A 27256-nucleotide genomic window follows, 5' to 3' on the forward strand; every position below is an offset into this window, starting at 1 on the left:
TTGTCTTTCTAAAATTTAATAAACTAGGTGATTCTTCGCGCTTTGCTGTGGAAATTCCTAAGTAACTTTTAATATTTTTTTTAATAATTGTCCGCGCTTTGCTGTGGAAATTCCTAAGTAACTTTTAATATTTTTTTAAATAATCGAGCTAAAAGTAAATGTTATATTAGTTCTTAACAACAAATAAAACTGGTTTGTCAAACTATGTTCAGAGAGATGCATTTAGTAGACTATATTGTAGATGAAATATGATATCTAGCACTTTGATTATATGGATCAATATATGTTAATTATTATAAAAATGATGGATATATATATGTCAAAAATATTGTGAAAAATTAATGTGAAGGAAGATTATTGGATGTTGATTTGTAGAATGCAATGAATTATGGATGATGGTGCATGCTTGCATAAGTTTTCTATGTAATTATTGCTAGTGGATGATGAGGTGGCATATTTGCATATTGAATTTTAGTATTAGTGGGTTATAACTTTGTAGTAAGATAGAATTTGATGATGTATAATCAAAGTATAAAGGTTGTGTTTGTTTTGGAAGTTAGGAACCTTTTTCTCCAGGCACACAAAATAAAGTGGTGAATTAACGCATGATTAAATAAGTATTAGCTAAAAACTTTAAAATAAATTAATATAATTTTTAAAGTAGCCTGTACAGAATTTTTTAAATAAAACACACTATCTAACCATTTAAGAAACATATACGTGAAAAAAAAAGAAATAAAAGTTAGAAAAGTATAATGCCGAACACACGCTAAATGTACACACAAGAGTTTTGTCCATATTAATGTAGCCAATTAAAAATTGTTAGTGATAAAATTTGCTAAGAAAATGCAAACGAAGATAGGAGTAGTACTTAAGCTCGGAGCTACCTAGTGGGAATGTTGCGTAAGAATGAATTGTATATATTATTACTTATACGGGAGAGTCGGAGAGATTTGTACTACTCTAGTTAACTACTTTCAAGTTTCAACAAACTCTTACTATTTCGAAGAGCAGAAATATACACTATACTTCGTTATTAACACAACAAATCCACAGCTATACCTTATTCGTGGTACATGTGTTAATAAAAGAGTACAGCTTTGCTTTGCCTTTAAGAATCCCGGGCCGTAATTTGGGCATTTGGCCAAAAATATCTTTCGGCTAAAAGCGGCAAGAGTTTAAGGCCTGATCTCAATGTTATCTTGAGAACAGAAGATACACCCCATTCCCATAGCCTCTTGCAACTGTCTTTGCTACTTCCTTCCAGATATCCGCCAATACAGGGTCTGTATGCTACAGCTCTAACTTCTAAAAATAACTGGAGTTGAGTCTGGAATGAAATTGTAGAGCTGCCTAAACCCAACTCCACAACTCTAATACATTTTATAAGAAAGCTCCACCCAACTCCACTCCTAGTTTTGGTGGAGCTGAAACTGTTTGGCTGAGCTCCAGGAGGAGTGGAGCTGGAGCTGTGCCAAACAAGCCCACAGTAATTAGGGAAGCTAATGCAGCACAGATTTGGTGACTGCGCCAGCAAGGGTGAAATTTAGCTCATCGAGTCACAACTCAACGACACAAGGCTATGATCATGGAAAAGCTGCTGCATTCACTAATTATGAAAACCTTGGTACATTCACTACAAAAAAAAAATATTCGTGAAGCACACGCATGTTTACATCTCGTATAGATCCCAGCTACAATTTCTCCGCCCCACATGGTTTCCCTACCCTTTCCCTGTTCCTATTTGTACAATTTCTACCTACCTACTACGATACTACGAGGCTCTACTCCTGAAGCATTGGCTGCACTTGGCCACTGGGGTTAGAAAGAATGGACAAGTAACATAAAAAACAAAGGAAAAAACGAATGATGTTAGCTTTGCTGTTAGTGTTAGTTCTTTACAGCAGTCAGAAGTTGCCACTGGGCGGCCCTGCTGGCCGAAGAGAAAAAAACCGGCCATCGCTAGTGCGAACTGCAATAAGAAAAAAAAAACTTGTCAGAAAATTATACGATTCATTTATCAATGTATTGTTAAGCAACAGACACATGTGGCATTACCGTAAAGGGCGTCATGTACAGTTGCTATGGTGCAGCCATGCTGTTTCCATTGATGGCTGCATCATTTACACAACTTTTCTTGCCCTCCCCGTGCATCGAGCAGGTCATGCATTCGCCCAGCATGCAGATCATAAGCGCAACAACAGAGTTGGTCGGGGAGATCAACCTACATCTTTTCCTCGTCTGCTTGCAGCTCTTGTTTTAGTATCTGGCGTTTGTTTCACTTGCCGGCTTGGATTTGATGGTTTAGAGTCCTGTGAGCAGATTTTGAATTTTATAAATACGATGGATATAAGAGGTTGGCTGAAGTTGCCAAAGATACAGGTCAAGGATCAATACATTTTTACTAGCCAACTGTGCTTTAGACTTTTCTGCTTCTGCCTCTTTTTCAGCCCTTTTCTTATCGAGCTCAGCTTGCTTGCGGTTCTCTTCATGTGCTTTCCGAAACATTGTTACAAATGTTAAGAGGGTGGAGATAACTGCAACATCATGATCAACATAAGAGTTAGCAACATACCAAAACAAGCAAACACATATGTTGATGATAAAAAATGCAGAAATAAGATATGCTCAATCAGCTGCAAACTACAGAAAATGATTTATCCTAAATTGTTTCTTTGCAAGGTATTACATATTTATGGGTTGAAATATTTTAAATAAGAATGATTTTCATGATAATGTGTTTGTGCTTATAGTGGGGGGTGCTCACACGACTGACAGTATCTTGATCCTTGACAGGTACTCGGAAAAAGAAAATGCTGAATGCACAACCTTAGAAATAAGTCACATTGATCATAAAAATTCTTACCTTGCTCAAAAGGACAGCGGACAGGATCTTCGCCGAAATATTTAATCAGTGCATCAGCCTTTTTTCCCTGACAAAATAATGCAACAAATAATCAAGGCCAGAAGGAATGTGGGTTAATAGCATGCATTCCTCTTCATATAAGAAAACAAAAACATACCACTTCAGAAAATAATGAAGACAAAGATTGCACATCAGCTCCAGCATTGTCAGTGAATTCTTTCAGTTTCTGAACAGTGCAAACAATACCGATTTAGAACTAACGGGATTTTTACTCTTCAGCTTTACACAAATAGAAAGTAACTTTTAAATCAGGTTCACATGTCAGATTGATTGAAACAACGGGTTTATCAGTAACCCATGTATATATATCAGACGTGTACATCTGTCTTGAGTAACAGGTGTATCACCAATAGAGGCTCTTTTACTATTGTATATTAGATTCTCATTTGGGCATGTCCCAGTAAAATTGATGTAATGCTGTCTGAGAAGCACATCCAGATGACAATCATAAAACAAGCACATGAAAAAACTGTTAACAAGCCTGGATAACGTTTTTGTAGAATTTCTGGGGAAGAAATTACTAATTTTAGTCCACATAGCAGGTAGTGTAATCCACTAAAAGGAACCAACTTAATATTTAAATACGTCAGAAATAAGTCAAAATGGGGTAGATCCTTGACCTCACGAAAAATCTCTGATACTGGACCATCACTTTCTGAAGCATTATACTCGATCTGAACCTTTTCCAGCCCTTTACTAACCGCTTGCATTTCTTCTGCCAGCATTTTTAGTTGTATCTGTTCAGGAAAACACCGATTAGAACAGCATATACATATCGAAAGTAAATAAATTATATATGCTACAAGATTGATAGAATAGTAAAAGAAAACTCAAACCTTTGATGTAGCTTCTAAACTAACAAGATCCATGTAGAAGTCCAGAAGCTGTGATGATTTTGCAGCAAGTACCTGATATTACATTTTCTTTTGTTAGGGTGTACGCAAGATAGATACTGATGTAAAATCATTTCAACTCAAGCAAATGTGAACTTAACCAGGACTATAAAGAAGTTATGGCCAGATACTCAAACTATAAGTCATCGTAGAATATAGTAATATAACCTTGTTACAGAATAAATTAAGTGGAAGTGCATCATCGTATATATATTTGCTTACAACATGACATGCAAATCATGAACTCACAGTTTCCACCATCAAATAAATTGACTTCAGGGTCCTGATTTGAATAAAATTATTTGATGCAGTCCAAACTTGATTTACAGTTAAGCAGGTAAACTATTGGTGAAAAGCTACCATGTTCACTTTCGACAACCCAGCGGAACAGGAATTGTTTAAGGCGTACCTTGCAGAGGTAGTGCATAAGTGTCATTTTATTATTTGTTGCTCGGGTATCTGTTAGTTTTAGAAGACTGTCCAACCGGAAGCCAACTGCAGCACCTGTAAGCAAACCAACAAATGTGAAACTATCCAAGAACAGTACTAATAGTCTAATATATAACCAATTAACTAAAGAAAATCAAAAGGATGCCCCAGTGTAAAGAAACAACTGAACTAACAAACAATTTGAATGTTACCAAATGTGTAACCTATCATTATGAACTCTAGAAGAACGAGAAAAGCCATCAGTAGCCCTACATACTCCTGTATTTGTGGTGGTGATAATTGATTTAAATTAGAAACATCGGTCGCATTACTATGGGTTTTTCAGAAACTAGGATGTTGCCTATACTCCAAAAGAAAGGGAGGAATTATCAGCCTAAATTGATTATTCATTCTTCCTAGGATGCACAATCTTTTTGTTCCAACAAAAACACCGTGCCTATTTTTTTTTCTCAAATATGCAGGAGAACTGCATATCATTGCATTAAGGAGAGAATATTTACAAGACTCAACACACATGCCCCCACTTCCTCACAATGATTTTAAAAATACACCACAAACAAACAACAAAAGAAAAAGAAAAAAGAACTTGTGGGAAAGATTCCTATTTTAGAGATTAAACATGTTGCAGGAAAACTTCAATGTCAATCTCTTCATTTCTGCCTAGCAATAAGCCAGTAAAATTACAGAGCTGGTAGACATAAATGCAGCTGCATTTCATATGCCAACGAATAACTAAAGATAATGTGACCAACTAAATTGAGTGTAACAGAGAAAATGCAGTTGTTGTACCTCTAGCAGTACCCTGGTTCAATGTATTCCCAAGGAGGAGAATTTTCTTCATGATTTCTTTTAACTTGAGAGAACTTCGAATCTGATGATGCAGATATTTTTTAGAAAACAGGAATTCGACTTAGTATAAATTACATAAGAAGCAGTATTGATTGCAAAAAAACTAATCCCGATTATAAATGAACCTCATCACATGAAGAGTCTATGGTGTTCAAACTTTTTCGAAGATCTGCGACTTGCGAACCAAACTGGATCTTGAAGGAGAACACCCGCAGTTTTGACTCCATTCGTGGCACTTTCATCAATTCTAGGAAGAACTGCAGCAGGAAAATAATTGTTTAATGCATACGGATCTACCAAGCTAGCATAAACGTATAACACCTGAGACCATTTTGCTTTAAAAACTCAAAATGTAAAAGGTAATGTCTTTAGTGAATGTGGACTGACCAGGCCATCACATACTTGCAAGGCCAAGCAACGAAAATAAACAAATAACTAATTGGTTGATTGGTACTCCCTCCGTTTCATATTATAAGTCGATTTGACTTTAGTTTGACTAAGTTTATAGAAAAATATAGCAACATCTTCAACACAAAAAAAATATTATCAAAATATATTCAATGTTACATTTAATGAAACTAATTTGGTGTTAGAGATGTTGCTAAATTTTTCTATAAACTTGATCAAACCTAAAGAAGTTTGACTAGGAAAAAAGTCAAAGCAACTTATAATATGAAACGGAGAGAGTAGAAGTTATTTAGTTGTCGTCTTATCCAAAGCACTATTTCTTAGGCTTATCTATTTAAGAGGTAGGAGATTCGTTCATGAATTTAGCCTCTCCTCCTTCCATCTATCTCTGTAGATGTTCCATTCTTCTATTGTGCACCTTTATACTCTCGTGCCAGTTATCCTTAAACCATGCCCATTCATTTTAGAAGTAAGAGCTAAACAAAGTTTCCCCCCACCCTATTTCCTACACTCTTAACAAAAATTTAGCCTCTGCTCACTATGCCATCTATATCTGCTGTGTTCAGCTTTTCTCTAGCTATAGTGCCATTTTTCTTCTATGCCAGATTGCCAGTTTATTATCGAGCCATATCATACGGCCTCTTCTACACAGTATCCACCCTGTTTTGAGTTGATGTTAAAAACAGGGATATTAGTTATCAAGCAGAGGAACCAGAAGACTGTTTTATGTACATTTAAACTCTGACCATTGTGTTTCATTCTAAAATTGCCAAAATCTCCAATTAAGACCCAAAAAATGTGTTTTTATGTGTGCTGACAGGACTAATATATAATAAAGCACAATGGGCAAATATTCTAATTCCAGTAACAATGGGCAAACATTCTAATTCCACTAGATGACTAGATGGAAAATAACCATTACCTGTTCGCATTTACCCAGATTTTCCTTATCTCCAGTGTAATTCTGGAAAAAAACGAGACAGTAAGCCAACATAGTTTTCAGATGAGATCACAACAAGGCCAAACATTGTATTACCTTGAGAAGTTCCATTTCTTCTTTTGTAGGACAGAACTTTATGAGATTCTCCACTTGATCAACATCCAAGGTAGATTGGTCCAGTGCCAAAGCCGCACTCTAGAGAAAATTTAAGCCATTAAGATATAAAAAATCAATCATGTTACCATTATCTTTGCTTGTTTTATAAGATAATTACCACCAAATCTGGCAGTGGCATCTTCACTTTTGTCAGCATGATCTCTGTGTTGTTTGCCCTCCTCAACTCAATCTAATCACATAAAAGTGTTAAGACTATTGTAACATGGTCATTTACAAAGTCTAATAAATACAGGTTCTTGAGACTGTTTGCATAGTTTTGTGATATGATAATGAGATCATGTAACACATTTGTCATAACTTAAATGTCCAACAAATCTAGTGTCTTTCTGACCTTGATCACTGATACAAATTAGAAAGGAAATTAAAATTAGCATGTACTTACTAGGTGAACTTTTTCTGGCTTTGAACCAAGAGATTTTCTACGTGAATCAGATTTAGAGCTGTCATTCGGTTTTGGAACAGCTGCTGGAAAAAGGCTTTCCAGCTCTGACAAATCAAACTCCGAAACACTGCAGAAAAGAAATTGACAAACATTAAGGCAAAACCTAGTAAAAAAGCATCACAAATATTGAGCCAGTCTTTGTGGAGTAGATTGTACGAGATTATTAGCAACTGAATTGTAGAAAATTCAATGCTACAATCATGACACCAAATTATTTACAAATCCTGGATGAAGCCTTACAGCAATCAGCCAATCACATCATTGAAATTTATGTGCATATATCAATAAGCATGGTCAAATGGAGGAAGAATTTTAATCAAAAGGATATACCTCTGTGAGTCATCATTTCGCTGTAATTCTTCCCATAGACTTCCTTGCAAAGCTCTAGTCACCTTGATCCAATGTAATGGCTTTAAAGTTGATTTACGTGCAGCTGCAGCCCCAAAACCTGATCCTGAAGCACGTACCACCCCACGCCCTCTACCTATTAAACTACTAGGATTGCCTCCTGGAGGTGGTGGTGCTCCTGGTCCTCTAGGAGGAGGTGGTGCACGTCCACCAGGAGGTGGAGGTGGGGGAGGACCACCGAGCCTTCCCCCAGGGGCAGGCGGTGGTGGAGGTGCTCGCCCACCAGCTCCAGGTGGTGGCGGGGGAGGTGGAGCTCCAAGACGTGTGCTTGGAGGGGGTGGAGGAGGTGGAGCACTTGCACGGCCACCTGGAGGAGGAGGAGGTGGAGCACTTGGACGACCACCTGGAGGGGACGGAGGTGGTGGAGGACCTGGGCGAGCACCTGGAGGTGGTGGAGGAGGTGGAGGACCTGGACGTGCACCTGGAGGTGGTGGTGGAGGTGGAGGGCCAGGGGGTGGAGGTGGGGGAGGCGGTGCTCCTGAACGTGTGATAGGCGGTGGTGGCGGTGGAGGAGGGGCATTAAAATGTGTTGTTGGAGGTGGTGGGGGCGGTGGCGGAGCATTAAAGCGTGCAGCTGGAAGTGGAGGTGGTGGTGGAGCATTAGAGTGTGAGATTGGCGGTGGTGGAGGAGGTGGAACGGATCGTAACAAGGGCGGTGGTGGTGGCGGTGGAGGAGTACTTGAAAATGCTCGAGAGGATGGGGCTGAGGGAGGGGGAGGTGGCGGTGGCGGTGGAGGTGGGGGTGGGCATGGAGCACCAGAACTTGGTTTCAGTGGTGGAGGAGGTGGTGGCGGAGGTGGAGAAATAGCAGGAACAGTTGACCTTAGAGGCGGGGGAGGAGGTGCAGGTGGAGTATTCCCACCAACACCTGACCTAGGAGGTGGAGGAGGGGGTGGAGGAGGAGGGACAAAAGTTCGTGTTTGTGCTCCAAAAGACATAAGTGGAGGTGGAGGGGGAGGAGGAGGAATGCTTGACAAGCCTGATGAAGCTGGAGGAGGTGGCGGTGGCGGCAGTGGTGGTGGTGGTGGCGGCGGCGGTGGCTGCTGCTTTGTAGCTGATCCCATGTGCATTGATAAGGAACTTGAAGAAGCATAGGGTGGAGGTGGTGGAGGTGGAGGTGGAGGTGCAGCTTGAATTTTTGGCACAGCTTGTGCACCTGATGATACAAGAGGTGCATCTTTGCCAACATTGAATTTGTTATTTGTATGCATGGAATGGATAGCTAGTGCAGCTGGAGAACTATCATATCTAGATGGAGGATGAGATGGCCTATGCACAGAGGTAGTTTCAGATTCTTTATTGGGTGAAATCCATCTGCGTACTGTCTTAGGTTTGACTGCCTTTGGTTGTTCTTGCGATTGGTCACTATTGCCTAGCTTTTCTTCCAATAAAACTGCCTCAGGTGCATGGTCTACTGGCATCTTCTTTGAGGGCACAACTTTATCAGGTATTTGCCTTCTGTCACTGCTTATCCGTGGGCTCTTAGCCATAGCTTCTATTTTACTTTGAGGAAGAGATATGCCAACATCCCGTCTGCCACCAGACTCTTCTCTCTTGGTTTTGATTTTTGTTGCTATTTCAGTGGCTGGTAGGACAACAATGCTACCCTGCACAGTGGTTTTCTTTAGAGATATGGCATCTTCAAGCCCAGATTTCAATTTAGCTTGCTCCATTTTGCTATCAGTTGTATCAGCAGCTTTAGCGACCTCCATCTTGTGATTTTTGTTATCTTGTGAGTCCACACTCTCGATAACAGATCTATCTAATTTAGGTGTAGTGCTCTCTTCATTGACAACATTTTTCACTTCCTGCGTTAGGTTTCCATTATCAACTATAGTTTTCTCTTCATAGATCACCAGCTCATTGTCCACGATTACTGTACTCTCGGTAATAATCTTGACATCAGCATTCTGCAGTGCTACATTTGGTATAGTTCCTAAGCGGGTATCCTCATCCACACTGGATAAAGTTCTAGGAGAGCTGAATCCAGTATAGTCCAAATTAGGGTATTTCAATATTTTTGCAGATTCGTCTGGTTGGCACTGAACTTCATCACTGCAACTTGGATCTATTGCAGTGACTAAAGTTTGTGCAATTACACCTTTCATGTCCTCCTTCTGACAGATGGATCCAAATTTGTGCCCCTCTGAATCTACAGAGGCAGCAACCACTTGTATGTCCTGCACAGCATTGTCGTCCTGGTCACTTCTGTTGCTTAATTTGGGCATCTCCTGATTCTCACACGCCTGCTGCAAACCTCCAGGGTTTCCCAAAATTTCTGCAGGTGCACTTACTGGTCTATCACTCATGCAACCTAAATTCTGGGAGATAACTATCTTCACATCCTCATCAGCCCTGTGCTTCTCTAGGCTTCCACTGTCTTCTCTTGATACTCCACCATCCAGTTCTGCATCACCTATTGATGTTCTGCCATCAGTCGACTGTGTTTCTGGATCTCTTCTAGCATCATGCCAATCCTCCTCTGCTTCATAAAACTCCTCTCCTGTATCTACTGAAGCAACATCAGTCTCATCTCCATCATCGTCTACCTCCTCCACGGTAGCAGCGGCAGGCTTGAAAGAACCAGGGTCTGAAAAGACTACCTGATGCAGAAAAGGAATTCATTTTAGATTCATTGTCCATAGGAGACACTAAAGAAACTAAGTAAAAAGAATAGCGTACAGGCAGCTGAATTTATTACCTCAGCTCGGAAGTCCCTTGGGAACTGATTATTAGAATTCCATGACACATCAATATCGTCACGATTCAGGCCAAGGATGTTGGATTGAATGAACGCAGTGTTGAACATGACCCTGAACATTATCTCCTCATGGTCAAGGTTATCACCAATATGAATGCACTCAAGAACAACATCTCCTTGAACACGGCAAAAAGCACCAACTTTTACTGGGACTTCCGCCTGCATTGCAACTATTCATCAGAGATGGTTCAGAATAAGGTAAATTATTTCATAACTTAGGAGTTAGCATTACCTGCCCATAACGCTGGAGATGTTTCTTGGTCTTTGGCATCTCATAAAGTACTTTGGCGCTCTTGTTACTAGGACTTGAATCTTGCCCATGTACACGCAAATATGGCCTACAGCCCCCTTCGGCATCAAACCTCGGAACAACGTGGAGAACTATTGAATCCAAGATGAGGGGTCGGCTAATAGGAGGCTTTTCTGGACCACTTCCTTGTCTTGTTATATAGTGCAAATATCTCATATGTGAAGACTGAGGATTCAAAGGAAAGAATTGTTGTATAAAGTCCCTACGGGCCTGTTTATAAACCATCTCTAGAGTTTTCTGCTCGCCAGTGTATGTTTTCCTATATAGCAGCAGTCCAGCCAACATGAATGCAAGCACGGGCCACCCCCCTCTTTCACAGTGCATCAAAAGCATGTTGTGCTGCCCTTCCACTGATAACCAATTTTCACAGGATTTCAAGAAATGATGGATCATCTCAAGCTGAAGCAGTGGGCATCCTTCATACTGCTGCGGGTAGTCCATGACAGTCATGTCATACTCAGACAGGATATCTGAAATCCGGCTCCTCTTGTCCCCAGACCAGAAATTGGACACCATGAAAGATGCATCCGGAAAGTAGTCCTGCAGCTGCGCAACAATGCCGCTCAAGTAATCCCTGTACTCATCCTCACCCATGGAATCAGTTGAGAAGCAGCAGTCGAACACTGAAACATGTGTTAATAGAAATTAGCCAGAACTGGTATAAGCAACTTTTCATCTTTCGACTAGAATTAAAGAAAAGGAAAGCACATCTAGCACTAAAACACTACCAGCATCCTGATTTTTCACACTGCAAGTGTGCTAAAATTCATATTTCCAGTTGAATTCAAGTATTTGATCCAAGTGGTTTCAATATAAAAGTACACCATTATAACCGAACATTAGATTCGCAGCAAGCAGAAATTAACCATATGAACATGCAAGCAGGATATGGTGGGTCTACGGCCGATTTAAGCCAAATGCAGCTGAGCCCAAAGCTTCCCGCAGAGCAAAACTCCACAATCACACAAGATTCATAGAAGGAAACAAATAAAGAAAAAATTAAGCCAAAATGCAGCTAAATCTAAGGCTTATTAAACACATGCAAACCCAGTATCAGACCAAATGCATGACCCAAAATCTAACTCAGAAATTACTAAATATAGCGCTTACGGCCTGCGCATGCCCTAAATTCCCGCTTAAATCAACACCCCAGTAAGCAAAACCTTCCCAAAATTCGAGCCCCCCAAGCACTCCAAAGCCACAAATCCCCCTCGGAACAAAAGGCTCCCCCGCAAATCTCACACCCCCACGGTCCCAATTCCACCCAGAGGCGAGGGCATTATACCATAGACGCGCTCGGAGATCTCGAGCAGCCGATCCGGCGTCTTCTTCAGGAAGAACTTGCGGAAGAGCGCCATCCTTCCCCTCCTCCTCCTCCCCCTTCTCCTCCGCCGCCGCCGCCGCCTCCGCCTCTCCTGCGCCCCCCTCGCCGGGCGAGCTGCTCTGACGCCTCACGCGGCCACCGATCGGCTCCGATCGGGGCGCCAAAGGCATGGGGGGCCCCACCCGCCCGCCGCCCGCCGGCGAGCTCAGCGGAGGAGGGCCCGCACCCACCTCCCCACCCGGGGATCTCGGGATCGACGCCCTCCTGCCGCCTAGGGTTCCCCCCGCGTCGGCCGCGCGCGCTCCCCGGCGGCAGCAGCAGCAGCGAGCGAGGGCGCGGTGGTGGTGGTGGTGGGCGTGGAGAGAGAGGGCACCGTGGGATTGGGACTTCGCTTCCTCTCTACTGCCTCCTCCTCCTCCTCCTGCTCGCTTCGTTTGAACTCCACTTTAGTAAAATCTTTTTTTTCCCCTTTCTTTCAGCTCCCCCCAAGTTTTTACTGCTTTTTTTTTCTTTTTCTAATCTGCTTCTCAATTTTTTTTTCGCTGCGGCGGTGAATGTTTTTTCCCCCGGATAACAGTGACAGCGGTGAAGCCGCCGCGACGACGGATACTCTTGTGCCACTGCCATGCAGGGCCACTTAAAGTGGGGCCCAGCGTCAGTCACGTGGGGTAGGGGTGGGTTCGTTGCGAGGGTAGAGGAAGGCTGGACCTCGGCGGCTGTGTCGGTACGTGCGTGTCCGGGTTTTCATTTTCTTTTCTTTCTCTTTCGTTTTTTTTTTACTTGAGGGAGACGGGATCTCATCTGGTGAGATAGATTCTTTTACCGCCACCCCCCTAGGTTCGCGGGAAATGCGACTATTTTTGGGATTATCACGTGTTGCTGGTCATTTTCTTTACCGTTAATTTGTACTGGGAAGGAATTTAAGCGCAGCGCATGTTTGTCCATGCCAGTGATTAGCATTGACAGATGTTTTCTAGTAATAGATGATTTGTGAAATTGTTGGCATTATGTTATTTTCAGTAGGAAAAAATGATGATGGTGACAGCTGTGTCCTGGATGAACTGGGCTTTATTCATTGTGCTCTCATAAACGAGTGGAAGTGGAATTTTTATGAATTCAAGTGATCTGCTGTCTATAAGGAGAAAAAAAATAGCATGCGCAAAATGCACTCGGACTAGATTGCTGTTATATTTGAAGTAATCATTAATACCCTCTCCTATCTAAAATACATAATAATCTTGTCCTGGATCACACACAAGGTAGTATAAACTTAGCTAGAGTGTTTTTTTTTTCCTTTTACACGAACTAGCTAGAGTGTTGCTACTTGATCTGCTTGTATGTCAGAAAAACAAAAACAAAATAAAGAAAAAAATTAATGTAGCAGCATGCGAAGGAACCAAGAGGACGAAAATGTACATTGGATCCTATCCAACACAAAGAACCCATTCCAAAATGGGCCGTACATCCGTTGCCCTTGGCGTGGTTTGTGCCGTTTGTTCGCCTCACGAGTGACCTCAATTCATTTATGAATCCCATTGCCAAATCAAACACAACCCCGGCCACACTCCCTTCTCTAACAATTTCGTGGACATCATCGAGCATGTGAGCGGCCGCCATCACAAACATGCACCCAAATTAAACCAATTAACAAACAAACTTAAGGACCCATACAAAGAACTCCTTCACCGAAAAAAAAAAAAAGAGAAGAAGAAGAAGAGAGAGCTGCGTAATCCAAACCGACGACCACGATCACCATCCAGCAAAAAACGGACGGCTCTCGTAGCGGAGGCCGTGCCGAGCGCTCGGGGACAAGCCGTGGTGGAGGCCCCCGAAAGTGACCGCGCGGCGGTCGCGAAAAGGGCGCAGCGGCAGCGGATCAGCACGGTGCACGAGACCGTTGCCGAGGCGCGCGCGGCAGAAAACAGTAAAAGCGCACCCGTGTTTTCTTCGCCTTCGCTTCGCTTCACCGCGCGCGCGCGAGGCGACGTGGGTCGGTGGTTGACTGGTTGCGCCGCGCGCGCGCGGGTGTGGGCTCGAGTCGAGCGAGCTCGACCGCTCGAGGCGACGTGCAGCGACGGGGGCGCGGCTTGGACGGGAGCTGTGCGTGGCGACGGCAACGGCCGCGGGGGCCTGTGTCTGTCTGCCCGAGTGTTGGACGCGTCCGTCCGGGCCGGGACGGCGACGGGTTGGTTCGACCGGTCTCCGTGGATATTGTTGTTGCTGGTCTTTTGTTTTGCTTTTCTCCTGTTCGAAATGTTTGAGGCCATTGATTTTTTAAAAAATATTTGACCATTCGTTTTATTAAAATGTTTAATTATTAATTCTTTTTCTATCATTTGATTTATTGTTAAATATACTTTTATATATACATATAGTTTTACACATTTCACAAAAGTTTTTAAATGAGACGAACGATCAAACATGTTTAAAAAAATTAATAGTGTCAAATATTTAGGAAATGAGAGAGTATAAATTAAACATGCGACGCTAGCTGTGGATAGCGAGAAATGTGGTGTGTGGCGTGCATTTCATCCGGGAAACAACTGGGATATTTTCTCTTTTTTTCACTTTTACGGAAAAGGATGCGCCTGGAGTGCAATGTTGTTGGAGTTTTCCTCCGGGAAAAGAAAAGATATTGTTCATGGTAGCCAGCTAGTTCGACTATAAGGAGATCCAACGGTTAGATATTTCTAACTGGCTACTCCTTCTGAATTTGTTCTTTTCTGTAGAATTTTCACTCGCGAAGAATACTCGTGTAAGGTTCCCATTGTTTGCTCCATATAGTATCTATCGTTGCTAAAATTTGAATTTTCAAACTCAATTTTAAAGTTTTTTCATTGTAATTTATTTTCCAGCATTAACATTTAAATCACTAAAAACACATATAAGAAAATTATATATATAAATTGTTATTATTTTGCTAATACGCTGAATAACGTAATATTGTATTTAGCCTAATGCTGGGAGCCTAGAGTATCTGCATGGACGGATATATCCACTTGGCGGCCGCCCACCATCGTACTATCCCGTATGTTCGGTGGCACGGCGTCGCGACCCACTTGGCAATAAAAAGCGCGGAAAATACACGCACACGCCGCTCGGCCCATCGCATCGCGTATTTCGCGATTTCGCCGTCCCATAAAAGCAGCGTCACGTATGCAGTGAATCAGCAACGCCGTGATGTGAGCCTAGCGCAGTAACGCTCGCAATTAACGGCGTTCAATTGTGAATTATCCGCGGCAGTAAAAAAATGAAGTAGTAAAAAACTCTGGACTTGTACCGCTCGTACTCTGCTTCTGCTGCCTGCGTCGTTTCAACGGTGCGGTTAATGATCGCGATAAAAAAAAGGGGGGGCTTAATTATTCGCTCATCAGCACAGCACCTGGACTAGCTAGAACGTGCAATAATAACGACGTTATTACTAATTTTTACGTCAATTAGTAGTAGTACCACTGATTGATTTATCGATCGCGACCGTTAGAAAAGGTGAACAGTGAAGAGTCTAATCTGATCTAATCTAATGCATGGCCCTGAACTTCCCTTTCTCTCTCTTTCTCTCTCTCCTATCAAATATCAACAGTACAATGGTTGTTTCAGTTCTCCATCATGGGATCGTACTCTGTTTAGCATGGGATTAAGCTAGCGTACGTACGTGCATCCGTGCGATGGACACAACTACTACAGCTGCAAGACAGTCGGCGAAGGCCAGCGATACGTGACCGTATTATTAATTCGAGCCCAATTTATGATTGATTTATACTAGTATTCGTGCGTATAGGAAACAGTAGCAGAGTTTGGTAAGGGGAGTGTCCCACGTTGCTTTTTTTGTGTGCAATCCGGAGTGTCGGAGGTCGACAGCGATCATTGCTGGACCCGTCGTCTTCCCGGCCGTCGCTCGCTGCAATTCATACAGCAGCTGAGTAGTCGCGTGTTCACTACTTCACTCATTCACTCGCAAGTCGCAACCCTTTTTATTTCTCTTTGAGCTACATTGCTATGGATTATACACGCTCCGTGCCTTTTTTGTTTCCGTCCGATACCAGCATCATTGTATTTTCAGTCGCGAGAAAAAAAACCTGAATTTATCTCTAAATTAATCCAATACTATTCGACAATATGTATGACAAACATTACGGTCCGTTTCTAAAAATCACTCGGATTAGTCGATGGCTATCGGAGCCACTTTTACCCAGGATTTATAATCCCAATAGCTACGAATGACTCGAAATATATCCAGATTTATTGGATCAAGTTCAAGATACCAACCACCCCGTTTTTCGGTTTTTGTCAAGTTCAGAAGAACCCAAACTGAAATTTAGTTTTTTCTTTGTCAAGATTTGTTATAATTTTATCGGTTTATGGGCGGTTTTTGATCTGGTATCAGAAGTGTGAACCCCTACGCATGGGCAGACAAACGGGGTGGAGCGCTACGAATTGCCGTCGAGTAAAACCATCGTCTCTCGTACCGTGCGCGACGACGGAGATCAGGGCGGACGGCAGCTGCCTTGCAATGCGGATCGATCGGAAAGTGGGTGCTGCTGGCTGCTGCGTGGATGCAATGATAGAGGGAAGAGCGTCAGCGTCCCAGCTTTTCGGTCGCAGTCGCAGGCTCGCAGCAGCGGCAGCCGGGCAGGTCGCGAGGCGAGAGAGAGCACATGCGTGCGCCCGTGCCGGTGGCGTCGTCCTCCTCGCCGCGCTACCTTTTTTCTTCGCGGAGATGGGAGGGGAGGGATAGCTAGCTAGGCGACAGGCGGAATATTAGCCCACTGTACGTGCGCCTCTCGCGCACTCGCGGACCAGCGAGCGGGGGCACACATGCGTCCGTGGCCGAGAGAGATTGAGATCAGTGGCAGCAGATCACTGTTGTTAAATTAAACGCCATGCAAGATGCAACAGTGAGAGTGTGACACAATTATCGCCATCGGTTTATTTGGTTGGAGTTTACTAGTAAAAGCATATCGGTTTTGTTAGGTTTGTTAGGTTCTGATCGGGAGGGAAAGGCCCGTTTATTCGATCGATCTGAAGTCCACATCTACTAGTAGCAGTACTAGTAATAATTTCCCATAAAAAAAGTACTAGTAGTAATTTGCCATTTTTTGTTTTAAATAAAAGTACGTAATTTGCCATTTTAGTATTTTCGTTGCTCGTGCTGTCATGGGCGGAGCCATTTGGACTAGCCATCCAATCTGGTCCTCTAGGTTACACGGCCCAATTGCTCGGCCCGTGCGCGAGGCGACCGCAATGCACACACGTTACACGTTTCACGACTTCACCCCGGCGTCCGGGATGCACGTACGTACCTGTACACAGCACACGTAAAGCAAACCGTACTCTTTCTTGAAATTAAACACGACGGCATACAACCGTACTCTATTATAGTAGTATATATCGTTTCTATATATATATGTTCTAGTTCTTTTTAAGTCAAACTTAAAAGGTTTTTTTCATCTCTCTACTGCCTCTACATTATTAATATGTTAATCCCGCGCAGCCATCCAACCGATATCTAGATATACCACATGAAACAAATTAACCACCCAATCCCATGAGCCTGTGTTTCCGCTAGTCTCTGCCAGGGAAGGTCTTTAGGAAAATCAAGGTGCTTTTGCTAGGACACTGCTCCTTCAAGGGTGTTGCGCCAGTCTGGCTTTTTTTTCTTTTGTTTTTGTTGTTGAACTCTTTGTACTCATCGTATCGTTTCTAGTAATGGAAATGTGGGCTCTCACAGGCTCACAGCCCTAGTTAAAAAAAAAATCCCATGAGCACCGAGGCCGTCTGCCATGCCGTCATCGACAACGAGCTCCAAGGCGTAGCCCGCAGCTGCGCTGCTACTGCGCGGTGTGCACGGAGCCATTAGAGTGGGTGGCGATCGGGCCGTGCGGCCACCGCAGCGTTTGCGCGAGGTGCATCGTTGACATCCGCTTCGTCAGCAAGGACAGGCGCTGCCGCCTGTGCAGAGCCCCCTGTCCCTTCCTCGTCGTCGTCAGGGGAGACTCACTGTAGAAAAACCATCTTTGGTCGGTCGACCCAAATCCACAATAGTCCCGGTTCCATTAAAAACCGGGACTAAAAATTACGTCAGGGGAGACTCACTGTAGAAAAACCATCTTTGGTCGGTCGACCCAAATCCACAATAGTCCCGGTTCCATTAAAAACCGGGACTAAAAAATTTTTAGTCCCGGTTAATAAGAGAAAGATCTTTAGTCCCGGTTGTTGTTACCAACCGGGACTAAAAATCATCTTTAGTTCCGGTTGGTAACTCCAACCGGGACTAAAGTTCATTTTTAGTCCCGATTGATTCCATGTCAAGCCGTGTCAGGGCCCTAGTATCTTTAGTCCCGGTTGGTGTTACTAACCGGGAATAAAAATCAAAACACATTATATAATCCCTAGTACCGATCCTCTTTTCCCGTCCACACAACAAACTCCTCCCTCTATCTCTTTTTTTTCCTCTCTAACTTCTTATCTCTTTCCTTATCTCTAACTCCCCTCCTCTCCTTCCTTTTTTCCTTCACCCACAGTGCAGTAGCGTGCAGGTGGCCGGCGCGGAGGCGGCGGCGGGCAGCCGGCGCGGGGGGCCGCGCGGCGGCGCCGGGGGCCACGCGGCGGCGACCGGCGCGGAGGGGAGGAGGGGAGGCGGCAGTGGCCGCCGGCCGGATTTTTTTTTCTTTTTTTAAGATGTGAATATGTGATGTATTTTTGTGTGAGATGTGAATCTGTGATGAATTTTTTAGAACCCTGTGATGTAATTTTTTTAAGAGTTTGTGATGTATTTGGAGATGATTTGTTTGAGGATTTGAGGATTTGGAGATGTTCTGGGATATGTGATGATTTGGATATGGGAGGGGATGGTGTGAAATCAATATTCAATATTAAAAACAGAAAAAAAAGAAAAAATATCTTTAGTCCCGGTTGGTGTCTTTAGTACCAATCGGGATTAAAGATCGATTTTTAGTCCCGGTTATTTGAACCGGGACTAAATATAGCGATCTTTAGTTCCGGATTCGTAGTCCCGGTTAGGGGGTTACGAACCGGGACTAAAAAGCACTTCTCCACCAGTGACTGTATACGGTGCCGACGTCCTCACTGAGCTGTCGTCGTCGTCGTCGATGATAAACAGATAGGGCAGAGTGGACAACTTCTGGTTTAACGTCGACACGGCGGCCTACTTCGCCGATGAGCAGCAATTCAAGGTGGCGAGGATTGCTTGCGTTAAAAAAAATCCTTTTATAAGCCCAAGGTATATCCTTTAAATTGCTGTTGAGTTAATAATAACATTAATTTATCTTTGTTTAGTACTTCTGGTAACTATTATAAGCCGCTTTAACATTTTTTTTTAAAGTCAAACTCTTTTAACTTTAACCAAATTTATAGAAAAATATAGTAACTTTTTCAACACGAAACAAACATACTATCAAAATATATTAAATATTAGTTTTACTTACACTAATTTGATCTTATAAATGTTGTTAAATTGTTCTATGAACATTGTTAAATTGTTCTATGAACATAGTCAAACTTAAATAAGTATGACTAGGAAAAAGTCAAAGTACCTTATAATATGGAACGGGGGTGGTCTTGTTATACAAAATTTATGTACCTTTGCAGTACAATAAACGTCATTACTGCACATCCTTTACAAGATAAATAAAATAAAATTTCTGAACCTTTAATTTACAATTTACAAATACGCAAAGGTAATCTAATTTATATATGCGTGGCCAAACTTCCTCTCTGTTTGTAGGAGTGGTGGTATTTCCTACTCGTCTATGTTCCTTTTATGCTTGCGGGAGAAGCCATAGGCGCGACGTGTGCAGGAAGCACGAGTCATACGTGGTTGAAAGTGATAATCAATCTCGTGTCAACAAGTGTTGCACTGTTGCTTGCTAGTTATATTTGGTTTATGGCACGATGTTCAATTGAAGATGTAAAATCATGAGTATATCTAGCTGGAAAAAAATATTTTACTATTGACAATATTGTTAGAAATTAGTTTCGCACACGTTATAGGGTTGTCCATGCAGGAGGAAACGAGTCATATATGGAGGTCGTGAGAAGGTGAAGGAACAAGAACAACTCCGGTGCGTGTTTTGATCAGTTGTGTCTTTCTGTTTGCAAATTTGCAGCCTGAATTTTCTCTCATACAACAATCAGATTTTCACTAATAATGACAGAAAAAAATGTAGAGATTTTGATCATGAATGATTATATGGCAATGATGTGCGTCATATACATACTTGGCATGACAAAATTGGATGCGTATGTTCGTTTAAAAAGATAAGAACATGAATTAGATCTTTTACATGGTTGCTTGTGTTCCTACAAGCTAGGCAGGGCATGGCTTGCAATAGACCAATAGACAATAGTTGATTCAGGTTTAAGACTTGCAATTTCAGTGGTAACTGAAGGTTGTTGAATCCCATCAGAAGTACAAAAATATAATACGTTTTCTTTGTATCTTTTCCATTAACTGGTTGGATCATTAGTTCATCACCAGCAAGGGATACATCGATGGGATAATACGTTTTCTGTTCTACTTTTTACAGAGGTTAGCTTTACAAGAACTGCACCATTCTGTGGTGGTTATTGGTTCAGCTACACAAATAATAACTGATTGGTTCAACACAATGATCACTCGAATTAACCACTCTCGTCAGCTGTTATTCCTAGGCACAAGGTGGAGAGGAGAAAAAAAAAAACACCATTCCATTCTATGGTGTGACACAGGAGTCTTTGGGGAATCTACAACAAGCGACAAGTTATTATCTAGTAGAAGCAGCGAGGCACAGTTTTGATTTTACTATGATATGAGAATCATATAATGTTTTCAGTTGGGTCTTAATCTTATCAACAATGTTACCACCAAAGGCGAGTTTCCGGTTGACAGAAGACACCAGAAACTGACATATCCCCTTCACTGCTATATACCTAGATGCCGCTTCTCCAACGCAAAAATGGCCAGTCTTTTCCTCACTTGTATTATTTTTTTCCTGTTATCATAATAAGCAATCATCAAATGCAATTCATACATTTTTTCAGAGCAACAAATAGAACCAACAACGGGAAATGTCTTCACTTTGTCATCCTAGAACTAGAATGGTTCCAAAACGGTTGATAGGTCACTCCATCCGTTGATAGCTAGAATGACTTACATTGTGAAACGGAGGAAGTAGTTGTCTTATCTTTCCTCAAATTCATCTATTATTGTAGTGCAGCTCAAATAAATTGTCAAACAATCATGAAAACATTTGTACAACTTCATATTCACATAATTCCTGATGTGGTTAAGGCTAGTAAAATGGCTAAGTAGAATTGCTTTCCAGCATACTCTAAATTGCAACACATAAAAATTCATAATATGAATTTGCATTTGAGTAAACAGACTCCTGTAGCCGACATTCCAAAAAATGCCAAATTCAAGAGAATCGGAAAAAAAAAAAGGAAAGAAGAGGAAGGGAATAAAGTAGATTTTCTAAGGTACGCCAAAAGTCAAACATCAATGCAGAAAAGTATGTACTGAATATGAATCAAAATTACCTCTACTGAACCATGATTTCCGAACTACTTGCCGGATGTGGCGCTCATGTTTCTCTAACAGTTCATCAACCTTGTGTGACTGAGATAACAAAGGGCCAGAATATTCAACCCTCTCTCCTTGATCATGATCACCCTAAAGGTTTAAACAACACACTGTTTACAACTTTGCTAACACCAATGAAGCAGAAACTATCAAATATGTAAATGCCTCACCTTGATGCTGTTTTTTGACGAGAGGGTATCCCCAAGATACATTGCATTAGAAAAATTCTGAGAGTGGTAAGTGTCGTAAGAATCAAAGGAATCTGGACGTCCTAACTGTGACCATTTCTTCAGAACGGCACGCTTTGCTGCATCATGAGGCTCTCGAACTTTGGAGTTGGCACGTGCTATATGCATGTCTCTGTTAGGTTGTTCCTTCAAGCCGAGGTTCTGGTTCTCTTTAGCTGGCATCTTATTGTCCTGATCTAACTCAGCAGTAAATTGGCCCCTTGAACTAGATCTGGTCCGAGATCTAGCGAATGAACGATCTTCTGGTGGTTTTTTAGCCCAAGCAAAGCCACTAGATGATGAAACAATCAATGGTCCAGAGAAAGGGATCTCTTCTCGTGAATCATTCTTAACATGGCGAGACCTTTCTTTAACTTGGGCCACTGAAACTGGCTGTATGTCTGAAAATAACCTAGCATCACCATTTACCTTTGTACGATCCAATATTGAGTTGTCCTTGGTTCCATTTGCTTTAGTTTTGGACTCCTGAACCAAGAAAGGAAGCCAGAAGAGATTTAATGAATAATAATGGCAGCAATTAAAAATCTTCAACCAGACTGCCAAGTTGGCGCATGCCCCTGGTTGGCTCATACAAGAAAAAAAATCTACCTCTTTGCCATCAGTTTGCTTATTAACTGTAGTTGTTTCTCTTGCAGCTCTGCTGAGCCTTGATTTCCTTGATGCTTCTGGCCCATGACCTCTGCTAGCCTTTCGTCTGGAACATAAAAGCAAAAAATAAGATTATTATGCAGTGCACAAACAAGCAGTGAACTTCCGGCTATCATTTGTATTGATACCAACTTAATTATACACTGTTGGGAGCTCCTCTCTACAAAACATTTTCAAGTTATGAAAATAATACTTGAACTAAGTGATTCTAAGTTTCTAATTCCTTTCCATATTAAACAATGATTCCACATTTAACACACCCACCTGTGTGAATCTTCTCGTAATTTTGCATCCATCTCCTTGTTGGGTGCATACTTCGGCAGGCTTGAGGGATCACATGCGTAAGGCTTTGTCTTGAAAAACTGTTTCAGTACACAACAAGGTCATGCATTTTTTAGCAGTTTGATTCAATATGATCATTTAAACTTTCACAATACATACAAAAATGATTAATGACCATGTTTCATTACACATGTTATGTGTACTGTGTAGTAGTCAATTGGAAGTTTGAAAGAGTTACCATGAACATGCCAGGCCTCTGCACCTGAGTTCTTTGCTAATTCTTAGTGGTGAGACAATGGACAACACTACAACACATTGGTACTATATGTCAGGGACAAGAGCACTTACTATAGCCCACACTAAAATGAGGACTTATAGCCAAACTAAATGCTAGTTATACTGACAATAACTTAGTAATGCTACAATAGCTTGAACATCTTCTCTACACTTGCAATTTCATAGAAGTAGGGAGTGTAGAATAGTATTACATGGTGATGCATAGCAAAATAAACTGGCAGGATATAGTTTCAGCAATAAATTTACAACGAACCAACAATAGAAAGACTGACTTCCAAATATATGACCTTTTTATCCTTAAATAATACAATACTTATATAGGATACCAGATGGTCCAATCTTACCTCAGATGTAAGAGCAGCAGATGCAGTACCACGTTTGTAGGGCTCCACTGATAGAAGAGTTTCTAGTAATCTCAATGCATTTGCTGGCATTTCTTTAAAAACATCTTGAAGGGTACTTTGATAAGGACAATGTGGTTTGAATATTGTCGCATGAGGCAACTTTGACTTCTTCCAGTACTCATCAGCAGGGGAACCACATAGCTTAAAAATCTTATGCAGTTGCTCCACCTGTAAAAACCAAGAGATGTGAGACTATATGCAGCATGATATTACTCAGGGATTTTGATAACTAGGTTATATAGGGTTGCATAACTAAAGCATAAAACAAGCTGCACTAACAGAAAATAGCCCATTGAAATTATAGCCAGAAACACTTTTATAGCATCTATGAATGCCAGCAGTTGTCAATACATTCCCCTATTTCTCATCCTCATGTTGAACATACCAGTCAAAAGATGTCCAGTACAGAATATTACGTTAATTTATAATCTCAATATCCAGTATTTAGCACTTGACATAATCATGATGCTCAAACAAGGCATCAACAGTGCCCTAACAGGCTGAAAAGTCAGCTGCTTGCAAAGAAATCAATTCATACATAAAATATACGGGAGCATGAAGTTTAAATCTCAATGGCCTTTATAGCATAATACATTTTGTTACCTATGGACTCTAGAAGTTAATACAACTCAAATAATTACCTCAGTTCTTCCCTGCAGGATAGGTTTCCCACGGAACATTTCAGCAAATACACACCCAGCACTCCACAAATCAACAGCTGCATCATAGTGAGTTGAACCTAGTAGCAGTTCAGGTGGTCGATACCACAGAGTAACGACACGGCTGGTCAGCGGATGGTTTTTGTTGGGGTCAAAGTAATTAGCAAGGCCAAAATCAGCTATTTTTAGAACCCCTTCATTATTCACAAGGAGATTGGCACCCTTGATGTCGCGATGTACAATACGACGTGAATGGCAATGCTCCAGTCCTGACAGTAACTGGTTCATGTAGCACTTGACCTGCAATAGGAGACAACCAGAGAAAAAGTCAGGTCAGCACAATGAATGCCAATCTGTTATGAAGGGATTCTCAGTAAGCACAGTTTAGTCAACAAGGACATACCTGTGCTTCACTAAACTTGATGTCAGGGGAGGAAGAAAGTCCAGCAAGATCATGCTCCATGTATTCAAATACTAGATAGAGACTGCATGATAGCCGAGAAGTAATCAAACCTTCTAGCTTCATAACATTTGGATGATCGAGCCTTCTCAATATTTGTATCTCCCTTGCCATGAATCTAACACTTTCTGGCTCAAAATTGTCAAACCGCACCTTCTTCAAGGCGACAATCTTTCCAGTATCAAGTTCCCGTGCCCTAAATACACTGCTATAGGTGCCTTGCCCAACCTACACATACAGTGCAAGAAAGAGTATTGTCAGACCCTAAGGAGAGCATACAGCTAAAGAAATTGAACTTGCATAACTAGAAAGGGAAAAAAAAACTCAAACACAAAGTGTGCATAACAAGACATACAATATTTTTTTGGCAAATTCATAGCTGCATACAAGGGTGAATGGTTAGTTTACAAATTATGCATGTATCCCACTCATTCAGTGGCCATGTAAACATAAACTGGTACAATAGCAATCCTGTTCTTCTCCCAGTTAGAATTGCCCATGATGATGATCAGATAGACGAAATGATACAGCAAGATTTAATTTCCAACCAGGAAACCGTATGAACAACAGAGAAAACTAAAATTTGTGCTGCTTCAAAGGAGGAGGCACCAAACCCCCCAAATTCTCCCCTTTATCCTCTTGATAATTGCATATTAGTACTAGTTTATTCGGCATGTCATAATCCATCACCAAACAAAGTACTTCCAACTAATACGCTGCAGTATGAGATTCTTGCAAGATGCCAACCAATCCACAGAAATTTAACAAGCTTAACAGCCATCCTCCATCTAAAAATTGACACGCCTGAAAAAAATTAAAAGAATTGCAACGGAAAATGACCGACGAGCTATTGGAATTGAATCCAAGTACCTTCTCCAGCTTCTCGAAGGAGTCAGCCTTGAGAGGGATCCACCCCTGGATGGCCTCCCCGGCGACGGCGCTGAGCCACGGCGGCCACCCGGCGGCCACCTGCTCCCCCTCCAGGCTCCGGCGGAGGCTCCGCAGCCGGAAGCTCCGGGACGCGGTCGCCGCCGCGATGACGGCCTTCTCCGACGGCTCCTCCCCCGCCGCCGCCACCGCCGCCTCGTCCCTCTTCTTCTCCGACCTCCTACCCGCCGCCGCAGCCGAGGAGCAGCGCAGGGAGGACGCGGTGACGGACACCACCGTCGCCGCGGCCTCCGGCGCCCGCGGCAGGCTCCTCTCCCGCAGCGCCCCCGACGAATCGGCCGCCGGCGTCACCGACACCGCGTTCTTCGACGCGACGCAGCCCATCGCGGCGGCGCACCACCACCACCACCACCAAAGCTCTCACTCCGCCATTGGACTCAGGTCTCCGTCTCCGTCTCCGTCTCCCTCTCCTTCGTCGTCACGGGGCAAGCCGAGCACGGCGGAGGTCAAGCACGAGCAGCAGCAGTCGACGAGATTGACCTGAAGACCAAAAATAAATGGCGCGATTTAGACGCGAGACGCCATCAGCGAAGCCGTGAAGAACACGACGCGACCACCACCACCACCACCACCGCCACCACCGGCGTCGGCAGATCGAGACGGCGACACTCTCCTCCTCCTCCTCGTCGCCAGCGAGCGCACGCGGCGGAGCCGTGATCGCGAGACACCCGTGGTGGTGGTGGTGGTGACAGCAATCGAAAAAGAAAAAAAAAACCAAAAAAAAAAGAGAGACAAAACCCACGACCTTTCAGCACGCCGGAGCGGCGGGGAGAGATGAAGAGAGCGCCGCCGAATTCGGCCGGAGCGGCGGCGGCGGCGGCGCCGGGAAGCGGGAGCTCGTCTCGTCGGAGCGTGGCCGGAGGATTTTCGCAGGTGAGAATCGCGTTATCGCGCGGCGCTTTAAAATGGTCCACTCCAAACGCGATTTTTTTTTTTCGCAAACCCCCGCCTTTTTTTTATTCTTTTTTTTATCTCCTTTTCTCCTCTTTTTTTTTTCGTTTGCTCGCGGCGGCGGCTCAAGCTAGCGCGGTGCGGTTCTTGTATAGCGAGCGGGATTAGCGGGGGGTGGGGGTGGGGCCCACGGGTCAGGGTGGGGACAGCGACTTTTTTTTAAGTTTTGTGCTTTATTACTTCTTTTTTTCACTTTTAACCTCGGATTAGTCCGTTATTTGCTTTATTACGACTTTCGTATATGGATTATGTAGTAGGTACTCCGGTCCGTACTTGCTTTTGATAGTAGTACTACCTGACTTTTTGGTGGATTTTTCACCTCTAGCAAAAGAGAGTTTTGAAAAATACTACTGAATCTCAATCCTTAGTGGATCTGTTTTTTCAATCTTTAGTGGATTTTTTTTCTTGTGGGAATGACAATGGAAAATATAAGATACTCCCTCCGTCCCAAAATAAGTGCAGTTTTAGCACTGTTCATATCTAACATTTGACCGTTCGTCTTATTTGAAAAAAAAATATGATTAGTATTTTTATTGCTTTACATGATAAAACATGAGTAGTACTTTATGTGTGACTAATTTTTTTTAATTTTTTCATAAATTTTTTAAATAAGACGGACGGTCAAAACGCTAAACGCGGATATCTATGCTGCATTTATTTTGAGACGGAGGTAGTATTTTTCTTTGTAAAAACATGGACCATAAATTCTAGAAATATCTTTTTTTCAAAAGTTCAGGGAAGAATTGACTTAGAAACGGAAGAGAAGCTGAATCCGACCATCCCAATTCAGGAAGAAGGATGAACAAGTGTTGAGAAAAGAAGTTATGAATGAAACTGTTTTTTAACGATTTATTTGAGGGTACATATGAATGAGTTAGGTTGATAGGTTAA

The 27256-nt window shown here is 42.5% G+C and overlaps 2 protein-coding genes across 2 annotated transcripts; both read right to left on the reverse strand.

Annotated features, from left to right (window-relative positions):
* Positions 1–1583: 1583 nt before the first annotated feature.
* On the reverse strand, positions 1584–12334 carry LOC127778671 (formin-like protein 5). The gene is made up of 18 exons (XM_052305292.1): positions 11850–12334; positions 10487–11187; positions 10195–10413; positions 7416–10096; positions 7026–7152; positions 6741–6812; positions 6563–6661; positions 6449–6490; positions 5244–5375; positions 5059–5140; positions 4229–4323; positions 3763–3834; positions 3547–3663; positions 3024–3092; positions 2867–2933; positions 2398–2537; positions 2059–2312; positions 1584–1972 (listed from the first exon to the last, which is right to left on the reverse strand). The coding sequence occupies exons 1-17, from the start codon at positions 11920–11922 to the stop codon at positions 2220–2222; spliced, it is 4881 nt and encodes a 1626-aa protein (XP_052161252.1). The 5' UTR covers positions 11923–12334; the 3' UTR covers positions 1584–1972; positions 2059–2219.
* A 7991-nt stretch (positions 12335–20325) lies between these two features.
* Positions 20326–26418, reverse strand: LOC127779296 (protein IMPAIRED IN BABA-INDUCED STERILITY 1-like). The gene is made up of 10 exons (XM_052306026.1): positions 26160–26418; positions 25337–25894; positions 24410–24694; positions 23989–24306; positions 23288–23515; positions 22629–22726; positions 22305–22410; positions 21639–22181; positions 21426–21558; positions 20326–20878 (listed from the first exon to the last, which is right to left on the reverse strand). The coding sequence occupies exons 2-10, from the start codon at positions 25736–25738 to the stop codon at positions 20868–20870; spliced, it is 2124 nt and encodes a 707-aa protein (XP_052161986.1). The 5' UTR covers positions 25739–25894; positions 26160–26418; the 3' UTR covers positions 20326–20867.
* Between the last annotated feature and the right edge of the window lie 838 nt (positions 26419–27256).

Source organism: Oryza glaberrima, chromosome 7 (assembly GCF_000147395.1).
Source record: "Oryza glaberrima chromosome 7, OglaRS2, whole genome shotgun sequence".
NCBI lineage: Eukaryota > Viridiplantae > Streptophyta > Magnoliopsida > Poales > Poaceae > Oryza > Oryza glaberrima.

What these genes read in the sequence shown, in the direction of transcription:
- LOC127778671 (XM_052305292.1), bottom strand. Translation starts at nt 11,922, where the DNA reads ATGGCGCTCTTCCGCAAGTTCTTCCTGAAGAAGACGCCGGATCGGCTG. An exon ending in GATCTCCGAGCGCGTCTATG is followed by an intron (nt 11,188 to 11,849) that starts GTATAATGCCCT and finishes CACATGTTTCAG; the next exon opens with TGTTCGACTGCTGCTTCTCA. An exon ending in ATCTGGGTAAATGCGAACAG is followed by an intron (nt 5,376 to 6,448) that starts GTAATGGTTATT and finishes TTCCTGCTGCAG; the next exon opens with TTCTTCCTAGAATTGATGAA.
- LOC127779296 (XM_052306026.1), bottom strand. Translation starts at nt 25,738, where the DNA reads ATGGGCTGCGTCGCGTCGAAGAACGCGGTGTCGGTGACGCCGGCGGCC. An exon ending in CCTTCGAGAAGCTGGAGAAG is followed by an intron (nt 24,695 to 25,336) that starts GTACTTGGATTC and finishes CTGTATGTGTAG; the next exon opens with GTTGGGCAAGGCACCTATAG. An exon ending in CTGCTGCTCTTACATCTGAG is followed by an intron (nt 22,727 to 23,287) that starts GTAAGATTGGAC and finishes GTACTGAAACAG; the next exon opens with TTTTTCAAGACAAAGCCTTA.